Here is a 20049-nt window from a genome sequence, read left to right as displayed (position 1 = left end):
ACACACATGCACACACGAGCACAAAGACACAGGTACACATATGCACACAGACACACGTGCACACACGCACACACGAGCACACAGACACAGGTACACACATGCACACACGAGCACAAAGACACAGGTACGCATATGCACACAGACACACGTGCACACACGCACACACACGCACACACATGAGCACACAGACGCACGAGTGCACACATGCACACACGAGCACATACACACACACGAGCACAAAGACACAGGTACGCATATGCACACACATGAGCACACAGACGCACGAGCGCACACATGCACACATGAGCACACAGATGCACATGCACACACGTGCACACTCCCTCCTGGGGTGGGAGGGAGTTCCTGCAAGGACCTGGTAACCACGTGAGAGGAAGAGACTAAGAGGTCCTCAGAGGAAAATGCCCCGGCTCCTCCTCACCTGCGGCCACTGTCAGCTGTCTGTCGGGACAAGCTGACAGCTTTCTGACCCATGGCCATGCTGTCGACTGCCATGACTGATCATGATCCCCTAGCAGAGGAGGACCAGTGCTTAATGCCCCCGTGTGAAACGTTTTAGGTTCTGCCCAGTCACCATGTGGTCACCTGTCCTAAGTGGCCACAGAGCCGTCACAGGGTTTGTATGCAGTTTCTATTGGAGAAACACTGCCCACATGAGAAGCATCAACAATTACTTACCTGTGTCTAACCATTTCCTTTCAAATGGACTTTTACAAAGTCATGTCTTGAAAATGTGGTTTTTCTATGGTTGTGGGTCTTTAGCATTTCATTTTTCCAGGATGTGAGTGTTCTTCTTTGAAACGCTATCAGATATATGCAATGTTGTTACTCATGTGAAGCACCGACTCCTCCCTCTTAGGCAATTTGGAGATTTAAAGGTGATAAAAATATTCTATCCAGCTGAGTTTGCAGGGAAGTTGACCCTGAATCCTAGACAGACAATAGATGCAGAGCTTAGATTCTGCAAGCTTTGACTTGCTAAGTGGATCAATACTCATTTACTTTGCAACATTATTTTGAGGAGGAGAGTGAAATTTTGAAAGACTTTCAAAGATAAAACAAATGAGTAGTGTTTTAGAGATGCTGCTTGTGTCTGTGTGTAGATGGTCCTGCAGCGTGCGGGCGGCAGTGTGTTGTCTGGGACATGCCTTGCCCACCTGCACCAAGCCCCCTCTGATCCTGACCATGACCTTCTCTTCTGCACATGCCTTTGAAGCCCAAAGATGTTCCAGCCAGTCCCGTAACACTGGTCCTCTGAATCCTCACACTCTTTCTATAATTATAATCTCTTTTATTATTTTCTGCTTATTTTGGAATTTTATTCCAATACCAATGTTTAAAAGCCCTGATGGTACAGTGAGTTAAGCACTCACTTGCTAACGGAAAGATCTGTGGCTCATGCCCTCCAGCTGCTCCCCACGAGAAGGCCGAGACAGCCACCTTCCGTAGAGATTACAGCCTGGACAGGCCAGAAGGGCGGCTCTCCCCTGGCTGACCCAGTCGCTGTGGGGTAGAAGCGACTTGATAGCAACGGGCTGAGTTACTTATTTCAGTGTTCAGGGAGCAGAACGTTTGTCTTAATTTATACCATGGATCCTACTCTTAATGAGTTTAAGATTTGCTTAGAGAATTATGTATACAGCAAGTAAGAAAGGGGAGTAATTTGAGCAGTCATTAAAGATGATCAAGGATAGAAGAAAGGTGACTTGAACTTGGCCTTGGGTTTGAATGAGCAAAGATGCACACAGAAGGGGAAGGGGCATGTGAGAGACAGCACATAGTCTGCCCAAAGAGCATTCGTAGTAATGGTGATAAAAAAAGACCAGAAGGTAAGGCTGCGATAAGACCATCTGGAAAGTTTCAAATGCTAAACTGTTGTTGTTAGAAGCTGTCGAGTTTGTATGACTCATGGCAGCCCCGTGTACAGTGGCCGAGTTGCTGCCCTGTCCTGTACCAACCTCACATCATTGCCATGGCCGAGTCCATTGTTTCGGCCAGTGAGTCCTTCTCATCAAGGTTCTTCTGATCCACTCTTTCCTTTACTGAGCATGTCCTTCAGGGCCTTTTGTCGTTGTTAGGTGCTGTCAAGGTGACTACAGCTCACTGTGACCCTGTGATCAATGGAGCAGAAGAACTTGCCCTATCCTATGCCAGCCTCTCTCCTATGCCATCCTCTTGATAACATGTTCAAAGTCCATGAGATGACATCTCTACTGGCCTTGCTTCTGAGCAGTATGTTGGCTGTACTTATTCCAGCACCATTAATGGTTAATGTTCTTACTGATAGTATCATTCACAGACATCAGTTCTGCCTCAGTTTCCCTTACTCATTGTCCAGATTCCTAATTATATAAGATGCTTGAAAACACGATGGCTTGGATCACATGAACATTAGTCTTTAGTGTGACCTTTTTAACACTTTAGGAGGTGCCTTGCAGGAGACTTGCTACCTGCAGTATGAGATAGGATTCTTTGGAAAGTTTCAGGAGCCTAAAAGTTTATACTTAAAAAAATAAAAAAAGAATTTATGCTTTATTTTCTAAGCATGCTGATCTCAGAGGTTTTTGTCTAGGAGAGTTACATAATGAAAAGTATTCTCTTCATTCCTCCAACAATTAATTATTTCATGATTAAAATGAATTAGAGCAGAGAGATGTCTGTTGTACGGAGCCAGACACGAGATAAGAGCCGATGGCACCGAGTAGCAGCAGAGGACTGGGGAGAGATTGAAAAGATACCACAAAGAGGGCCTTGATGTGGCTGGGTGAGGAGTGAACGTTGCTCGAGGCACGCACTGCTTCACACTGTTGTGTGGTTTTCTTGGTGTCTTTTGTTGATTTAACTCAGGGATTAACTCCTCTGGGACCCACAGGTCCTCTTCCCCTCGTTTGTGATCAGTGTCCCTGTACTGTTACTCCTGTTTAAAGAATTAGCCCTGGTGACGGAGCAGGGCTGCTAATGGAAATGTTGACAGCTTGAGCCCACCTGTTGCTCCTTGGGGGGAAAAGTTGAGGCAATATCCTATCTTTATTATTATTATTTTTAATTGATTTTTCATAATACCTTTACAGTATGTTAATATCCTATTTTAGACTTAAAAGAAATTTTTAGATTTGCAGACTTAAACCCCATGGAGGGTCACTATAAGTCCGGATTGGTGGCAGTGAGATTCATTATTCCACACAACATGACATTTTATGCATAAAATAAAGCTAAGACCAAAATGTATGTTTTTTTAATAATAGAAGAAACATACTTAATATTTTTCAGATTACTATTGTCTTAAGTTATTTTTTATATACAATTATAGTATAAAATTCACTACTACAATGTATAATGCCACTAAAAAAGGGGAAGACACAGATAGTTATAGAGGGATTAATAGTAATAAGAACTACAGGAAGTGGGGGAAGCACAATCCCATTGTGAGTATTGAAATTAATTGTACTGGACAAACTTGTGAACACTAAATGAAAAATTTGCTTTGTAAACTTTTATTTAGATCACAGTAAAAACCTTTGAAACAAATGAAGTGCACAGTCCAACATTTGAAATAGATTTGGGCTCATCTGCTCAGAGTTGTGCTGCCATCACCACTACTTCACCCAGAATGAAGCTTTGTCCCCTCAGCAGTCACTCCCAATTTGCTCAGCTCTCTGCCCCTAGCGACTCCTGATCTACTTTCTCTAAACATTTGCTTATTCTGGACATTTTGTGTAAATGGGATCATATGATATTCATCCTTTCATGCCTGGTTTATGTAGCATAACATTTTCAGGGTTCGCCATGTGGTAGCAAGTGTCAGGATTTCATTCCTTTATAAGGTTGATAATATGTCATCTTATGGCTGGACTCCTTTTTGTCTACCCAGGTTGTGGGCATTTGAGGTTTTCCCACGTCCTGTTATTACTAGGTCCTGTTGAGTCTAGCACATAGCAACCCTGTGTATAACATCTTGAAAACAGGGCCCGTCCTGTACCCTCTTCTTGTGGTGATTAAGAATGACGCGGCTGTGAACATCTGTGTGCGAGATTTTGTGTGCTATGTTTTCATTTCTCTTGGTTACATACCTAGGAATGGAATTGCTGGATCAATAACAGTTGTCTAATATTTTGAGGAACTGACAAACTTCTTTTCCAAGGTGGCTGAACTAGCTTATAATTCAACAACAATTTGTCCATCCCCATTTTAAAACTTCCTTTTGTTACTATACTCTGTGCACCCTACGGTTCCTCTCTAACCTTTCAAGTTGCTTTTGTCACTTTAATTTTCTACATAGTTCTTAAGAGCATAATACTCAAGCATAGAGACACTTTTGCTAGTTAAACTAGTGTTCTGTTTTAAGAAGATTCCAGGGGATGCTTTTGGTTTATATTTTAAAGTCACTTCTGGCCAGTCATTCCAGTTCATCCATCACGGGATAAATGTTCATCTGTGTAGCGGGCGTCTTTTCGTCCCTTTGTTTCCTCACAAAGGACTATCAAAGGTCATATAAGTAAGGGAGGTCTGAGGACCAGATCCACGTTGTTGTTGCTGTTGTTAGGTGCCGGCTCATAAGGACTCTGGACCATAGATCTGATCCTTGTCCTGTCCTGTATCATTCTCAGCGTCTCTGACCTGCTCGAGCCTGTTTTACAGTCACTGTGACAGACTATCTTGCTGAGGGTTTTCTTTCTTTCTCTGACCGTGATGTCCCAGAATGATGTCCTTCTCCAAAGACTGGCGCCTCCTGACAGCATGCCCAAAGTGTGTGACATGACAGCTTCACTATCCTTGCGTCTGAGGAGCACCCTGGCTGCACTTCCTCCAAGACAGACTGGCTTGTTCTTTTGGCAGTTCATGGGATAATTAATCAGTCCTCTTCTTCAACACCAGGAGGGCTGTAGCCTGTGATATTTTGCAGCAGGTGTTTCAGATCCTCTGCACTTTCAGCAAGCAACATATCATCTGAACAATGCAGGTTAATAAGCTTTTCATTCCTCCAATCCTGATGCCACATTCTTCTTCATATAGTCCAGCGTCTCAAATTATTTGTTCAGCATACAAATTGAATGGATATGGAGAAAGGATGCAACTCTAACACAACCCTTTCCTGATTTTAAACCATGTAGTGCTCCCTTGTTCTGTTTGTAAAACAGTTTTGGTGTATGTATGGGTTTTGCATAAGCACAATTAAGTGTTTTGGGATTCCCATCCTTCTCAGTGCTAGCTATAATCTGGTATGATCCACACAAACACCTTTGTGTAGTCAATAAAAAACAAAACAAAAACCAGTCAATAAACTAGGGGATTTCAAAGGTAGCCAAAGGCCATGCCAATCTGGTGGTTCAAATCTACCAGTGGCTCCTTGTGAGAAAGGTGTGCAGTCTCCTCCCATTCTGTTTACAGCTTTGGAAACTCAATGAAAGGTCAGTGAGTTTGAGGGGCTTTTAAAATAGGTGTTTAGAGCATTCTAGCATAGAGTGGGGTAGTCAGGTGTCTCGGGCCTGCTTTGAACATGAATATTTTCAAAGTAAACATTTTGGCATCCAGGGACACTCAGCTAAAAGCATAGAGGGGCACAAGAGGCGGGGACAGATGATAGCTCACTTTGGGGTGGACTGCTACACACTCCCAAGGTCCAAATCATGAGGACAGCACACGGCGGGGCAAGCTTCCGATCTGTTGTTGATACGATCACTGTGAGCCATTGTCGACTCACATACACCTAACAACACCAACAGCACCATAGAAAGTAGGATGTAAGAGTTCATCAACAAGTTTGCATTGAGTGTCTACTGACAGCCTTGTGCTATTGCCGAGCCCACATTCTCATTCAAGTAATTTGTCGCTTGGAAGTCAAAGAAATAGGACCCGGAGATAAACATGGCTACACTGGGGCTGCAGTACAGTTAAAGAAACCATATTTGGTTGGTGAAGTTGGGAAAGTACACTGAGAGAAGTTACGTTTTGGAATTACTTTAAGCTCCAAAGGAAGCAGTTTAAACTTGAGCCTTTAGTCAGTAGAGACCCTTGAAAAAGTGTCAAGAAGGCTTTCAATAATGCTTTAAGAATAATTTGGATTTACATCAAGAAAGGAGATTTCAGGAGATTTACCATACTTTTTAAATCAGTGCCAAAGACTTTAGTTGTTTGTTTAATAGGCAGGTTACTCATTTGCCAGTTTAATATGTCCTTGGTCAACATTCCACTTAATAATTTATCAAAGAAAGCAGGAGAGGCCCCACACCCCTCGTCTAGTTTAATATTACGGCATTGGTTACCCTAAACTTTGTTTCAGACTAACATAGTGGAGTTAATGTTTCCAGGTAAAGCATCAGATGTGTAACAGTGCCCTATTCACTGGAAAAATGGAACCTCTTTCTGAGAGAGATAAAGCACCATATGCTAAGGTTTCCTTCATCAAAGCGATAGTTATTTTTTTTTTCTGACACCTTTATTGAGATATAATTTGCATTCCATGTAGTTCATTTATTGCCATGTACAATTCCGTGATTTTTAGTGCATTCACAGAACTGTGCAGGTATCCACTAATCACTTGTGGGACATTACTGTCACACCCAGGATAACTTTCTACCTTTTTACCTCCAGCACCCCTGCCCTCCCATCACCCTAGGCAACAAGTCATTTACTAAAAATTAAATTAAGAAAACAATTCCATTTATAATGATACAAACAAAGAATAAAATATTTGGGAATAAATTTAGCAAAGAAGTGCAAGATTTGTACAGGGAAAAATGCAAACCTTTGCAGACATGAAAGAAGAACGAGATGTCCCTTCTCCTTTTCTAGAAGCTGGGGTTAGCTGTACCTAAATCTTGGTAGAATTCCCCTGTGAAGCTGTCTGGGATGATATTTTAAAAATATATTTATTGATTGAATAAACTAGTAGAAATTTTTAAAAAAATATTATTGAAAGTTTATGGCAAACCTGCATTTGAGCAAATTTTTGTTAACACCATTTTCCCCAACAGCAGGTACTCACATTTTGGTCATTCTTGAGGTTTTTCAAACTTCAGAATGCTATCGTGCACTTACTAGACTTAAGTTTTATGTGAACCAGGAAACACAAACGTTTGTGTAGCTCACTTGGTGATGTGTGCTAAGACATTATTGTTCTTGTATTCTTGTGTTAAAAGTGTTTCTATAAATCTGGAAGTGTGTCACTAATTTTTTTCTATGTGTAGAAATCTACACTATATACTATATATACTAAGAAAACATGTCACTCACATTAGAGAAGAAACTGTACCAAACCCCCCAATTTCAGTGTGCATTTGATGTGAAACAGATCTAGTATTGGAACACATTTGTAATGTGGGTACTGTCTGAACCTTTCAGGCAGTAACTCCCATTTTCCTTCCCTTCTGTCCTTGGTAACCACGGATAAACTTTCTGTAGATTTGCCTGTTGTAGATATTTCATATAAATGGGGTATGTGCTAATTATTTTTTAGATTTTTTAATCTTTTTAAAAATTTGTTTTCGGATATATTTACGAAGCTTGAAAACATTGTTTTTCACAAAAGATCCTTCTCATTTCCTTCACCACACCCTCCCACTGAATTGTACAACCCTAAGATTAACACCCTAAACCCCCACCCATCCTCACCCCTCTGTTTCTACCTTCCCCCAGCCTTGGATCCTCATACTCATTCTACAATAATGGTTTTATACAGTGTTTGTCCTTGTGAGACTGAGTTAGTTCACTCAGCATAATGTTCTCCAGTCCCTCCTGTTAGGTTTTAATTTACAAAATCATTGCTCCTGAGTGCTGCCTAATATTCCATTGTATGAATGCACCACAACTTTTCAATCCGTTCATTCATGTTGGACATCTGGGCTGTTTCCATGTTTTTGTGATGGTGAATAATGCTGCTATGAACATTGGTGTACAAGTTTCCATCCCTGTGTTCATCAAGAACTTTTTCCAAAAGGGTGGAAAGAAAACCTACTGACTGGGAACAAACATTTGGCAATACCATCTCAGACAAGAGTCTCATAATGGAAGTTTATAGAATACTCCTGGGCCTCCATGAGAAAAAGTCTGATCATCCTATTACAAAATGGGCAAAAGACATGGAAAGAATTTTCACAGAGGAAGATAGTCAAATGCTCCAAATCACTGGCAATAAGAGAGGTGCAAGTCAATACCACAATGAGATACCATCTCACTCCAGTAGCAGTGGCAAAGTTTAACAGGACAGCAAGTAACAAATGTTGGAAAGGATGTGGTGAAATAGGAACTCTGTTACATTGTTGGTGGGGTTGTACAATGGTACAACCACTCTGGAAAGCAGTTTGGTGCTTCTTCAAAAAGCTGAACATAGAAATTCCATATGACTCAGCCATTCCATTGCTTGGAATATACTCCAAGAAAATATGTGTTGATTTGTACCCAGTTGTTTTCACTCAACGTAACATTTTCAAGGCTAACCTATGTTTTCAGAACTTAATTTTCTTTATAATCTCTGTTTTTAATTAGTTTGTGTTCTCATTTTTATTAATTCTGTCTTACTGCTTTTGGGGGATTTCTTTTAACTTAAGAGACTTGAGTTGGATTTAGAAGTTGATGTGTCATGAGTAATAATAACTCGTTGGAAAATATGTTGTTTGTTGTTATGTGCCGTCGAGTCGCTTGCGACTCATAGCGACCCTATGTACAACAGCCCTAAACTCCGCTCTGTCCTGTGCCAATCGCATTGTCTCTGACACTCCCATTCCAATTATCCCAGTCACCGAATCAATCCACCTCATAGAGGGCCTTCCTCTCCTGCGCCGTCCCTTCACCCTCCCAAGCATGATGTCCCTCTCCAAGGAGCCACCCAGTTTAGCCCTTTCCAGGACAAATCTGTTTGTTTTCCTAGCAGTCCATGGTATTCTCAGTACTCTTCTCCAGCACCACAGCTCAAAGGCATCAATTCTCCTTCTATCCTCCTTGGTCATTGTCCAACTCTCTGATGCATAACAAGTGATTGCGAAGACCATAGCCTGAATCAGACGCACCTTAGTCTCCAGAGAGACACCATTGCTCTTCAGTACTTTGGAGAGGTCCCTAACAGCAGACTTTCACCATGGCAATGCGCCTTTTAATTTCCTGGCTGCTGGTGGAAAATACAGTATGATAAAATCAGTTTTTAAAATGAATACTATGGAGTGCTTGAGTACTGTAGAACCTAGCATTCTAAAATGAACAGGAAGAAGCACTAAGGATATTGCTTCTAGGTTATTGTTATGTTCATGGGGTTTTTATTACCATGTGTGGGATTTAAAAAAATGTATTTTCTCTCTAATTTCTGTCTTTGCCTTTGGTTCATCTCCTGGCCTTTCCACACATCAGATGAATCATGTCTCGTTTGACAAGAGAGTAGCTGAAAGAGGGAGAAGGCTGTCAGTGTTTTCCCTTCTTTTTTACTAGTTGGTAATTTTGTTCCTTGCTTGTTTTAGGCTTGCTCTGGTTTTCAGGTTGTAGACCACTTTAGAAGTACCCATAGTGGTGCATTGGTTAAATGCACTAGACAGCTGACCAGATGTTCAGTGGCTCAAACCCATCAGCCTCTTGGAAAGAAAAAAGACGTGACAGTCTCTTTCCATAAAGATGAACAACCTTGGAAACTTCAGGGCAGCCCTGTTCTGTCCTGCAGTTGCTACATGTTGGAACGAATTTGAAGGCATTGGGGTGTGCTGCGTGCACACATGAGAGTGTATATGTCTGTATGGCTGTGTTTAGGACTACTGTGTGGAATCCTAGTTTTTCTCCTTTTCTTCCTGTCAGATTCTTCAACATCTCCTTTAACCTCAGTGGTTATCACCTTGCTGAAAATGGTTTCATCCAAAGAAGAGAGTTATTCAATATTTGTAGCTTTTCAAAAGACAGGTCTAGTGAGGGTGAGTGACTTTATGTGGCGGCTTCTTGCTCTTGACCCTGGATTACCTCCTGTGAGTGGAGTGAGCTTCCTTTCCTCCTGGGGTGACAGTTTAAATCCATCTCATTGATAACAGGAAGGTTAGCATTTACTTGCTCCTGCATTGTTGTTACTAAGAGGTTCTGGTGGTGGATTTGAACCCATCACCACCTCCTGCAACAGGGGGATGGTGGGTCACACTCAATGCCCAACAACCAACTTAGGTTTTGGCTTCTTGAAGTATCCTTGACACGTGTGCTGGAATCCACTTGATGGCAGCGGTGTTGGTTGTATTGGTCACACAGTTGCCTGAGAGACGGTCAGCTTTCCTACTTGAGCTTTGGAAGCTTAAGTTCCAAATGTCCTGTTAGTTCCTCGCTGTAAGATCACTGTGAGCATCTTCGGGGATTTTGAGGGCTGCTATATTGAAATACAAAGCTTGTCATTGGGCACAAGGAGTCAAAGTTGGAGTCACCCTGATGGCAGTGAGTTCGAGTATTGTGATTTCATTGTCATTGTGCATGACATTTAAAGTAAAGGACGTTTGAAATGGAAAATAAAGTAAGCTCGCTTAGGGTGACAGCAGTAAATTATTAACCCATCTAGGAGCTCATTACTTTTGGATTATAATGTTAAATGTTTAAACATAAAACACTCACTGCTGGAAACTTGACTTTTCCTGTGTTAAAAGGCAAAGAAAGGCCTTTGCCTCTGTAGAATCACCCTGACTCTCAAAGCCCTTTTGTGGGTCTAAATGGCCGAGAACATTCCATGTGGTTTACTTAGGATGGAAAGATGATCTGTCAGTAGAAATTTTCTGTATAGAAAATGTGTGGTCTCACCTCCAATTTGAAACTGCACAGTGACCCTTTTCCCACACTGTTGTTGTTGCTTGCTGTCAAATTGTCATAGCAGAGACAGCGATGCTGATAGACTCGCCCACTGCAGGATTACCACAAATCTTCAACTTCTAAAACCATCTGGCTTCCAAAGTTGGGACCTTTTAGAAGCACACTAGGCCTGTCTTCCAGGGTGCCTCTGAGCGATTCTGAGCTGCCTACTCTCTAGCTGGTCATTGAGCACAGAACACCCTTGAGAAGCAGTATCATCGGGTTCTGAAGGACAGAATCTGACAGGTGTCTGTGTGCAGAGTGGCCAGGCGCTGGACTCCTTGTGAGATGGGACAGGATCAGGCCATCACACTGGAGGCCCTTCCAGAGCCGTCTCCTTCATCCAGACAAACAATGATTCGTTTGTTTGAATAAGCATTTCTTGAGCACTTCATTGAGAAAGGACACTGTGATGCCAGATGCTCAGGATACAGACAGGTCTTATTTTATTGCATTTCACTCTTACTGCCTCCAAAGATACTGTGTTTGTTTTATATTTTCCAGATTGAAGACTGAGCAAGTCTTCCAGTGCTGTTTGCCCACAGCACGTGCTCACTTTGTGTCTCTGTCCCTTTGGGCCATTTTCCCGGTATTTAGGCTTTTTCCTAATGCTGTTGCACATTTCGTAGACCATGGTGTGTTGGTAATGTAACTTTTACGTGCACTGGGAGACAAGACAATTGTGTGCCTCACTTTATTGTAATGATTTTTTTATTGCAATCTTGGCCTCACTGCAGCTGTGGTCTGGACCCGAGGTCTCCCTGTGTGATGGCTCTTCCTGCTCGGCATTCTTCTTGGGTTTGGGGCGCTGTTTCAGGGGTGCGGTCTGAACTTGGTCACTCTTCAGATGGTTAAGTGACTTAAGTTCACAAGACCCAAATAATGATGCTTGTTTGTTCATTTAGTGCGTGCAGAAAAGTAAAGGCCTGGCAACCGCGTATTAAGTGAGGAGGTCCTTTGAAAGCTTGCACCAGATTATCAGTTAGCCTGAGACTCACTCCTGCTCCCAAAGCCCATGAGGATAGCCAGGGCTTTAGAAATTGTACTTCAGACAGTTTTTCCCGCAAAGAAAGCGTTTTATGATCTAATACCATTTTTAACAGTAGAACTATCTTTTACTGGATTTGGGAAAAGTGCTTTCTTTCAGAATGCATATAATAATGAAATGGAATTAGGAGCATGATTCAGTTTTTTATATGGGTTAAAGATTTTAGTATTTTTAATTCCAGACCTGATGGTATAGTGGTAGGTTGCAAGCCAGGAGGTTGGTCGTTCTAATCCACCGGCCATCCTGCCAGAGAAAGACGGGGCTATCTCTGCCTGTTAAGATCTACAGCATCAGAAACCTGAGGAGGGTCGTTAGGAGTCAGATTTGATCTGATGTCTATGGTTTTGAGTTTTGGTTTGAAGTCATTGAAATGCCATATCATATCCGCCCCCTGTCACTGCAAATCTAAGAATTTTCTAAACACACATCAGTCTTAACAGGTGACAGCTCTGGTACAGTGTCCTAGCAGATGGCAGGGTGGTGAGATGCACTGACCTAAGGTCTTGGTCATCATCTTCAGCAGGGAAGGATCCTATGTCTACCCCTTTGTATAGCTTCCCCCCGAGGTAGAGGCAGTGTGAGTTTTGGACTTAGAAGTGAGAGAGGACGGACAGCTCGTCCATGTTTAGTGAGCCCTCGGTTTGCAGCCCTGGGATCGTGCAGGCAGGACGGGCAATTGGCTCCAGTGAGGATTTGCAGCCTCAGAAACCCAAAGGAGGGTCCCAAGTCAGGACTGATGGGATAGCAGGAGTTTTGGGGTTTGGTGGTAAATCCCGTTTTTGTCTTATATGTTTAGTGGTAAATGATGTTTTTTAACTCGGAAGATTTCCTGTAGATGTTCTTAGTCATTGAAATAGTCCTTTCATTCTGTCCTGTTGGTCCTGTGACTTTACTGTCTTGACATAGAGCACGTTTCCTGCTCTCACGAGGGCAGGACATGGGTGAGTCAAAGCAGAGAGGGAAGAATTCCAGAGACTCTGACCTGGGGACTCTTCCTACAAGTAAGATAGGCGGAAAAGGGAGGCGTCGGAACTGACAACCCACGTTTCTAGTTCTGGAGAATAGAAACATAGTGGGTGTAATTGACACAAATGAGGAGACTTCTGAAGTTGGGATATTAAAGTACTAAATTTCTGGTGTTGCAGCTGATCCCTGAGTGAGCGAAACCACAGATGGCGTTTTGTGAACTTGTGTTTTTGCAAGGAACTCTGGTGGTGCAGCAATTAAGTGCTTCACTGCTAACAGAAAGATCAGAAGCTCAAATGCGTCAACTACTCCCCTGGAATTTCTTAATAAAGATTACACACACTCCGTCTGTTGGTCCGTCCATCCAAACATGTGACGGTCTGCCTTCATAAAGCTTACACACTGTCCCTCTGTCTATCCATCCATCTGTCCATCCATCTATGCATGTGACAGTCTGCCTTCATAAAGCTTACACACTGTCCATCTATCCATCCATCCATTGCAAATAATATGCACGCATAAGAAATTAACACAAACCCAATCCCTGTTATGTTCACAAATTATTTGTGTACGAATATAGTACAGCCTTGGAAACACTCTGAGGAAGTTCTGTCCTGCCCTGTAGGTTCTCTGTGAGTTGGCGTCAACTGAAGAGCAGTGGGTTTTGCTCTCATGGTTTTGATTTTTGGTCAGGGCCTGGTGGAGAATGCACCTCACATTAAGGTGACACTTCTGTCCTATGGATTTGCAGATTGGTGAACAGGGTGTAATTTGTTCTTTGCATAGTTCCAAATTTTAGGAGAAGATGCTCTGTGATTAGAAAAATCATGCCCTGGAAAACAAATTGTTCAAGGTCTAGGGCCACCATAGACTTGGGAGTCCGTGACAGCAGCTGGCCGTGTCCATGTGAAGAAATAAACTTCGTTTCTGTAACCACCCACACCTGGAATACTTGCGTTGTCTGCGGGCAGATGCTAAGCTTCGTAAAGGGAAAACCAGTATCTCTTTGGTTCATTCTTGTTTTGTTAACTCTTGAGCCTCAATCTTAATTAATGCCTAACACTTCTCTGTAAAAATGAGCAGCCGATCCAGATAAAATAGGATTTGATGCTGGGCACTTGCTGACCTTTTATTGTTCCGGCTCTAGCCGCAGACAAGAGTATGTGATCTTAAGATGACAAAATGAGTTTACTAAGAAAGAGGACGTGCCATTAACTAGACTCAGCATGACCTGCTGTGCCCTCTGCACACAACTAAGGCCTAATGTTCTCTGTGCTCCCACCACTGTGGTCTTGTCCATTTTATGATGTAGCCAAATTCCACTGGAATGAGCCTTAAATGAGAACATTGTTCGCTTTGGAAATATGAGCAAAAATGAATCTTTTTGACATTTGTGACCTGAGTTAGGCCAGTCGGGAACAATCTAGCACCAGCACTCAGATATGGAAGACCCGAGATGGACGGGTTATCTGTGAGGCCAAGGTCGTGAAGGAGGTATAGGGGTCATGAACCTAGAAGATCCAGGCCTTTGCAGTGGGAAGCTGTTGGAGAATTGGGAGCATGCAAGCATCACAATGAGATGGAAGGTTTTAAGGGATTACTTCCTGTGGAGATGCCAAATGGAGGGGCTTTGAGCACCTGGGCTGAAGCTGGGGAGACCAGACTTGGAAGAAGTTGAGAAGAGAGGTGGGAGGGGGTGAGGGTCAGTGTCCGGTTTGTGCATGTGAGGGCTCTTGGTTGCTTGTGCCCTTGGACGTAGTGGATTCTGGGAGAGGACTGGGCTTGTAGGCAGCGTGGGAAGATCATGGCTTTGTCTTTGGACATTTTTTTTTAGTTTGAGATGAGAATGCACTGAAACATTCAAATCTTTGAGGAAGAAAAGGGAAGTTGACAGAAACAAACTAAAAAATCAAAGCTCCAGGGGAGCTCTGGTGGCCTAGTGGCAAGACGCTGCACTGCAATCCCAGAGGTACACGGTTCGAATCCACCAGATGCTCTGCCGGAGAAGGAGGAGCGATATCCTCCTGTACCAGTCAGATATGATTTGATGGTACAGACACACAAAAAAATTTTAACAAAAAATCAAAGCTCCATTTATGGAGAGTTCTTGAAGATGGTTTATTTTAAATTAATATAAGGAAATCATAACTTTTCTCTATCTAAACAATTGTGAAAGGAAAGACCGTGTTCATAATAGTAAAAACAAAACAATTAGGAGGAGACTTGATGCAAATGCATAGAACTTTGAGGGAAACACTTTAAAACTCCTTAAGGGCATTAAAGAAGAACTTAATGAGGAAGTAACCCGTCCTCAAGAATAGAATATTTACTATTGTAAATAAATGGATCATCAAACATATTTATAAGTCATGTTTATGAGGTTATCCAAAGTGGTTGAATGGGAAAATTATTCCAATAGGAAAAAAGAAGTGAAATAAGCCAGAAAAATGCTGACCAGCAAGTAAAATGAGGTTCAGATCCATGTGTTTTATTTTTACACATTTCCTTTAAAATAAAACAAAAACCTTTTGTATTTGGAAGAATAAGAAAATACTAGTAGGAACTCTAATAAGTTGATGATATGGAAAAAATGAGTAAGGTAGATTTATTTATGGGAATCCTATTATAAATGGCAGGTGCAGTGGTTAAGCACTGGGTGCTGAAAGACGGCGGTGATTGAACCACCCACCACTCAACCGGGGGAAGGAAGACTGGCCGGCTGCTCCCACGAGGACGGCAGCCTGGAAACCCTCTGTATCGGGCTGCTGTGCTTGGGAGCACCTCAGTGGCATACAACAATACCGGCAGATTTAGGTGTTCGTTTTATTGAAAAAGAGAGGAAGGCTGTGACGATTTCACTGAGGAAGAAACATTGACAGAAATCAAAAGGATTTTCAGGAGCACCGTGAACTAGCACCCACCAGCATATTGATAACCCGGCTGAAATGGGCAAAGTTCTAAAAGGACCAACGCGGGTGCAGAAGGAATAGAAAGTCTGTCAGGACCTAAAATAAGTCGAGATTAGTCGTTTAAACACCTTGCAAAGAGAAGCTCAAGACCTTGCCTTCCCTGCAGATATTTGTAGAACTTACATAGATTCTAACAAAAACCAAATCAACACAAAGTAGAACAGAGGCAAACACTCCCCAGTTTACTCTTAGACTCTCAAACTCGCTGCCACTGGGATGATTGTGACACGTGGGATCCTCCGTGAGGGCCCGTGGGGATCTCCTGTCAGGTCCTGAAGCTGCAGGTGTGACTCGTGGGGATTGTGTGTCAGGTCCAGAGGCTGCAGATGTGACTCGTGGGGATTGTGTGTCAGGTCCAGAGGCTGCAGATCTTTACGGAGGAGACGGCCCATCTCCCCTGCACCCCTGCCCCAGCCAAGAATGAGCTTGTCAGGTTTTGAAAAGCAAACCAAAAAACCACAATCACAGAAATATAACCAGAACAATCTCATTTACAGCAGTATCAAAAAGAACAAAATACTTGGGAAATGAATTTAACAAATAAGCACAAAACTTATGCTCTGAAAACTAGAAAACATTGTTGAAAAAGAATAGAGAAACTCTGAAGGAAATGATTCATGGATGAGAATAGTTTAACACTGATGACAATTCTCCTTAAATTGATCTACAGATTTAATGTAAACGCTGTCATTTGTTCCTAATAAAATCCTATGTGCATAATACAACATCCTCAGAAACTAGCAAAAGAGGAAAGCAACTTAATATATTCTCCCTTGAGTACATTTCATTGTGTAGCAAGCAGTTCTGCTGACAGAATTCCCACCAGTAATTGATACCAGCCCATTAGTAAAGTAACTATAATAGTCGTCTGTGTTTAGTCTTTCTCCAAGCCCACACCACCAGGTTCCTGGTGTGCATCTTGGCGCACGTTTTTCATGATTCTCCTGATGGTGGCCCCCCCTGTCTTCCACCACTGTCCGCTTTCTATGCTTTGACAGACCAGAGTGACTCTCTTCATACGGTTGTCTCGCTTCTCATCAGAAATGTGCAGTGCCTGTTGTCGTAGCTGCTGGCAGGAGCTCCAAGGGTCAACGCTGCAGGTGTTCACTTGAGTTTGTTTTGAGTGGACTCCTCAGCAGTGCAGGATGCTAAATCCATTGCCATGTGTTAGAGGAGGAGTCTTCGGTGAATCGAGAACATTTGCTAGAGTTGTTCCCCAGCGTGAGGAGAGTGCACCTTCTATTCTGTGTCAGTAAGCCCCCCCGTGGCCACCGGTTGCTCCGCCGGAGAAGGATGGGCAATCTCCTTTCATGCAGTTTACTGCCTCTGAAAACCTGCTGGTGGGTCACCTATGGGTCGGTTCCGACTCTGCAGTGCACAACAACAGCTGCCTTGTCATGTTTTTGTTTAACATGGTACTACATTTGAAAGACAAATTATCAGCAACGATAATTTTATTTTATTTTATTTATTTATTTATTTATTTATTTTATTTTTTTATTATTTTGTGTGCGTGTACCGTCAAATCAGATCTGACTGGTACAGGAGGATATTGCGCCTCCTTCTCCGGCAGAGCATCTGGTGGATTCGAACCGTGTTCCTCTGGGATTGCAGTGCAGCTTCTTGCCACTAGGCCACCAGAGCTCCCCTAGCAACGATAATTTTAGAGTCTCCCCCATTGCAGATATGGACTAGCTGTGGTAAAAATGCCATCCTTGAATGCTAACCCTCGTATTGTTTGTTTCTTTCCAGTTTTATGTGCCAAGAATCTTGCAAAGAAAGACTTCTTCAGTAAGTAAACATCTTTTGTAAAACTTTTTGCTGTTTTCCAATATTCATATTCTGGACATCGTTCTGAAAGTTTAAACATTTTAAGGAACACGGGGTGTGTCCTTACTGATGAAAAAGCCCTGGTATGACGGATGTCATTTCCCAGCTGACTGCAGCAGCGCAGTTCCTGAGCTCAGAGGCTCAGATCTACACGTCAGCAGAGAAGAATTATTCCCTGATCCCCCAGCGCGACCCCACCCTGTTCCCTGCCCCACCATCCCTCTGTGCTTCTGGTGAAGTGTTCTTCAGCTTAAAGCCAGATACACCCTCCACCTCCCCCCACTGCACAGAGCTAGGTTTCAGGAAAAATGCTAATGAAATTTCTCAAGTTAAAGCACGTTTTAGATGCCTTGTAATTAAAGACAGTGTGAAAACAGGCAATAGATGGAGAACGCTGTGTAAAGGAGAGCATCACCCTCACGGTGGGTTCACTCCCTCATGAGAAGTGCCCACCAGTCGATTCTCCAGCCCCTTCTGCACTCCCAGATGGTGGGAGGAGCAGCACTTGCTTCTCAGGACACTGGGGCTCCGAGCCCTTATCAGGCAGCTAGGAAGCCGTGAGCACAGCCGCCATCAGTCGGCACCACGGCCTTCCACCTCCCTACCTCCATCATCTTGCAAGCCGACCTGGCCCACCTGCAGCTCTGGGGACACTCAGCCACACCAGTGCTTGGTGCTTTCTAGATGCCGTAGATAAAATAGGAGATCAGGAAGCAACACTGCTAGCTTTCCCCCTCCAGTCCCTAGAAAGTGTTGCTGTTAGCTGCCCTCAGACCCATTCACAGTGACTCTGTGCAGTGGGTCAGAACACTGCCCGGTCCTGCATGCTTGGTCACCCAGGGTGTGGACTGCTGTCCGCTGCATCAGTCCCCATGTACGATGATCCTGTGCAGTGGGTCAGAACACTGCCCAGTCCTGCACACCTGGTCACCCATGGTGTGGGCTGCTGTTAGCTGCCATGAGCAGCTGACTCATGGTGACACCTGCCCCCTCCCCTTCCCCACCACCGTGCAATGGGTCCAAATGCTGCCTGGTCCTGTACTGGTCAGTTGCCCATGGTGTGGGCTGTCCTTGGCTACCGTCAGGCCCCATGCTGCTTGATGATGAATTGAAACACTACCTGGTCTCACTCCGCCTGGCCGCCCATGGTGTGGGGCTGCTCCACACTGCCTGGTCTCACCTATACTGTGAGCTGTCCCCAGCTGCCATCATTCCCCATACACGGTGACCCCCATATGATGGATCAGAACACTGCCCGGTCCAGCCTGTGGTGGGGACTGCCAGGTTCCATCCGTCATGTGAGATGTCCTTAGCTGCCATCAGTCCCCACACATGGCCACCCCTCTATGATGGATCAAAATACTGGTCCCACCCATCATGTGAGCTGCCCTGTCCCACCCGTGGTGTGGGCTGCCTGGTCCTGCTCGTGGTGTGAGCTGCGTGGTCCCACCCTTCATGTGTGCTGTCCCATCCCACCCGTGGTGTGAGCTGCGTGGTCCCACCCTTCATGTGTGCTGTCCCATCCCACCCGTGGTGTGAGCTGCGTGGTCCCAGCCTTCATTTGTGCTGCCCCGTCCCACCCGTGATATGGGCTGCTGTGCTGCTTGGAGCTTTCGTGGCTCATTTTCAGAAGCAGAACTCGAGACCTTTCGTTGCCTGGCAGAACAGACCCAGCAGTCATATAAATAAAATATAGAACTGTTTCCTCCACTTAATTAGCTCCATTTAGAGTCCTGGTGGGGCTTTCTAAGTCAGACTGCTAACCCAAAGGTCAGCCGTTCAAATCCACCAGGTAAAGCGTAACAGCCCTGGGAGTCCCATGGAGTGAGTGGGGATCAGTCCAAAACCGGGGCTTTCTGTGATTATCAGAATTGGAAGCTTGCATTTAAGTCTGTTTTTGTAGTTTTGTCATCTTCACATACCATTTAAAAACTCCAGGGGGATGCCTGGGTCCTTTCCTAGAAAGCTAAATTTAAGTGCTCTTTCTGGTGATGAAAACTAGAGAGTCCCACGCACAGCTTCCTGGTTCCCACCAGCTCATCTCTTCACTCTCTTTACCTGAAAGATTGTGTGACATTGGCAGGGCTGTGGTCCCACCTGCTGTGACTGTCCCCTCTCTTCTAGGACTTCCCGACCCTTTTGCCAAGATTGTCGTTGACGGGTCTGGGCAGTGCCACTCCACTGACACTGTGAAAAACACGTTGGACCCAAAGTGGAACCAGCACTATGATCTGTGAGTGGAAGGTTCTGGAAGCCTTGGTGGGGGGCCAGGGAGGGGCTTTTAAGAGAAGCATTTAAGGGAAAGAAGGAGGGGAGAAAGACGCGTTTCAGTTACTGAAAGTAGATGATTAAATGAAGATATAATTGCTTGATTTCAGAATTTTTACTTGGAACTTCTTGCATTTCATTTTCATAGATTTTTTT

General features: G+C 43.8%; 1 protein-coding gene across 1 annotated transcript in view; it reads left to right on the top strand.

Annotated features, from left to right (window-relative positions):
- SMURF1 (SMAD specific E3 ubiquitin protein ligase 1) overlaps positions 1 to 20049 on the top strand; it is a 133467-nt gene that overhangs the window by 96509 nt on the left and 16909 nt on the right. Inside the window, exons 2-3 of the mRNA XM_006889769.1 lie at positions 17548 to 17586; positions 19750 to 19858. Of these exons, the coding sequence (XP_006889831.1) occupies positions 17548 to 17586; positions 19750 to 19858 (148 nt within the window). The remainder of the gene's footprint in view (positions 1 to 17547; positions 17587 to 19749; positions 19859 to 20049) is intronic.

Source organism: Elephantulus edwardii, unplaced genomic scaffold (assembly GCF_000299155.1).
Source record: "Elephantulus edwardii isolate Elephantulus edwardi_28Jun2011 unplaced genomic scaffold, EleEdw1.0 scaffold00080, whole genome shotgun sequence".
Taxonomy (NCBI): Eukaryota; Metazoa; Chordata; class Mammalia; order Macroscelidea; family Macroscelididae; genus Elephantulus; species Elephantulus edwardii.
Note: the sequence above shows the minus strand (reverse complement) of the source record. Positions and strands in the feature narration are given on the sequence as shown.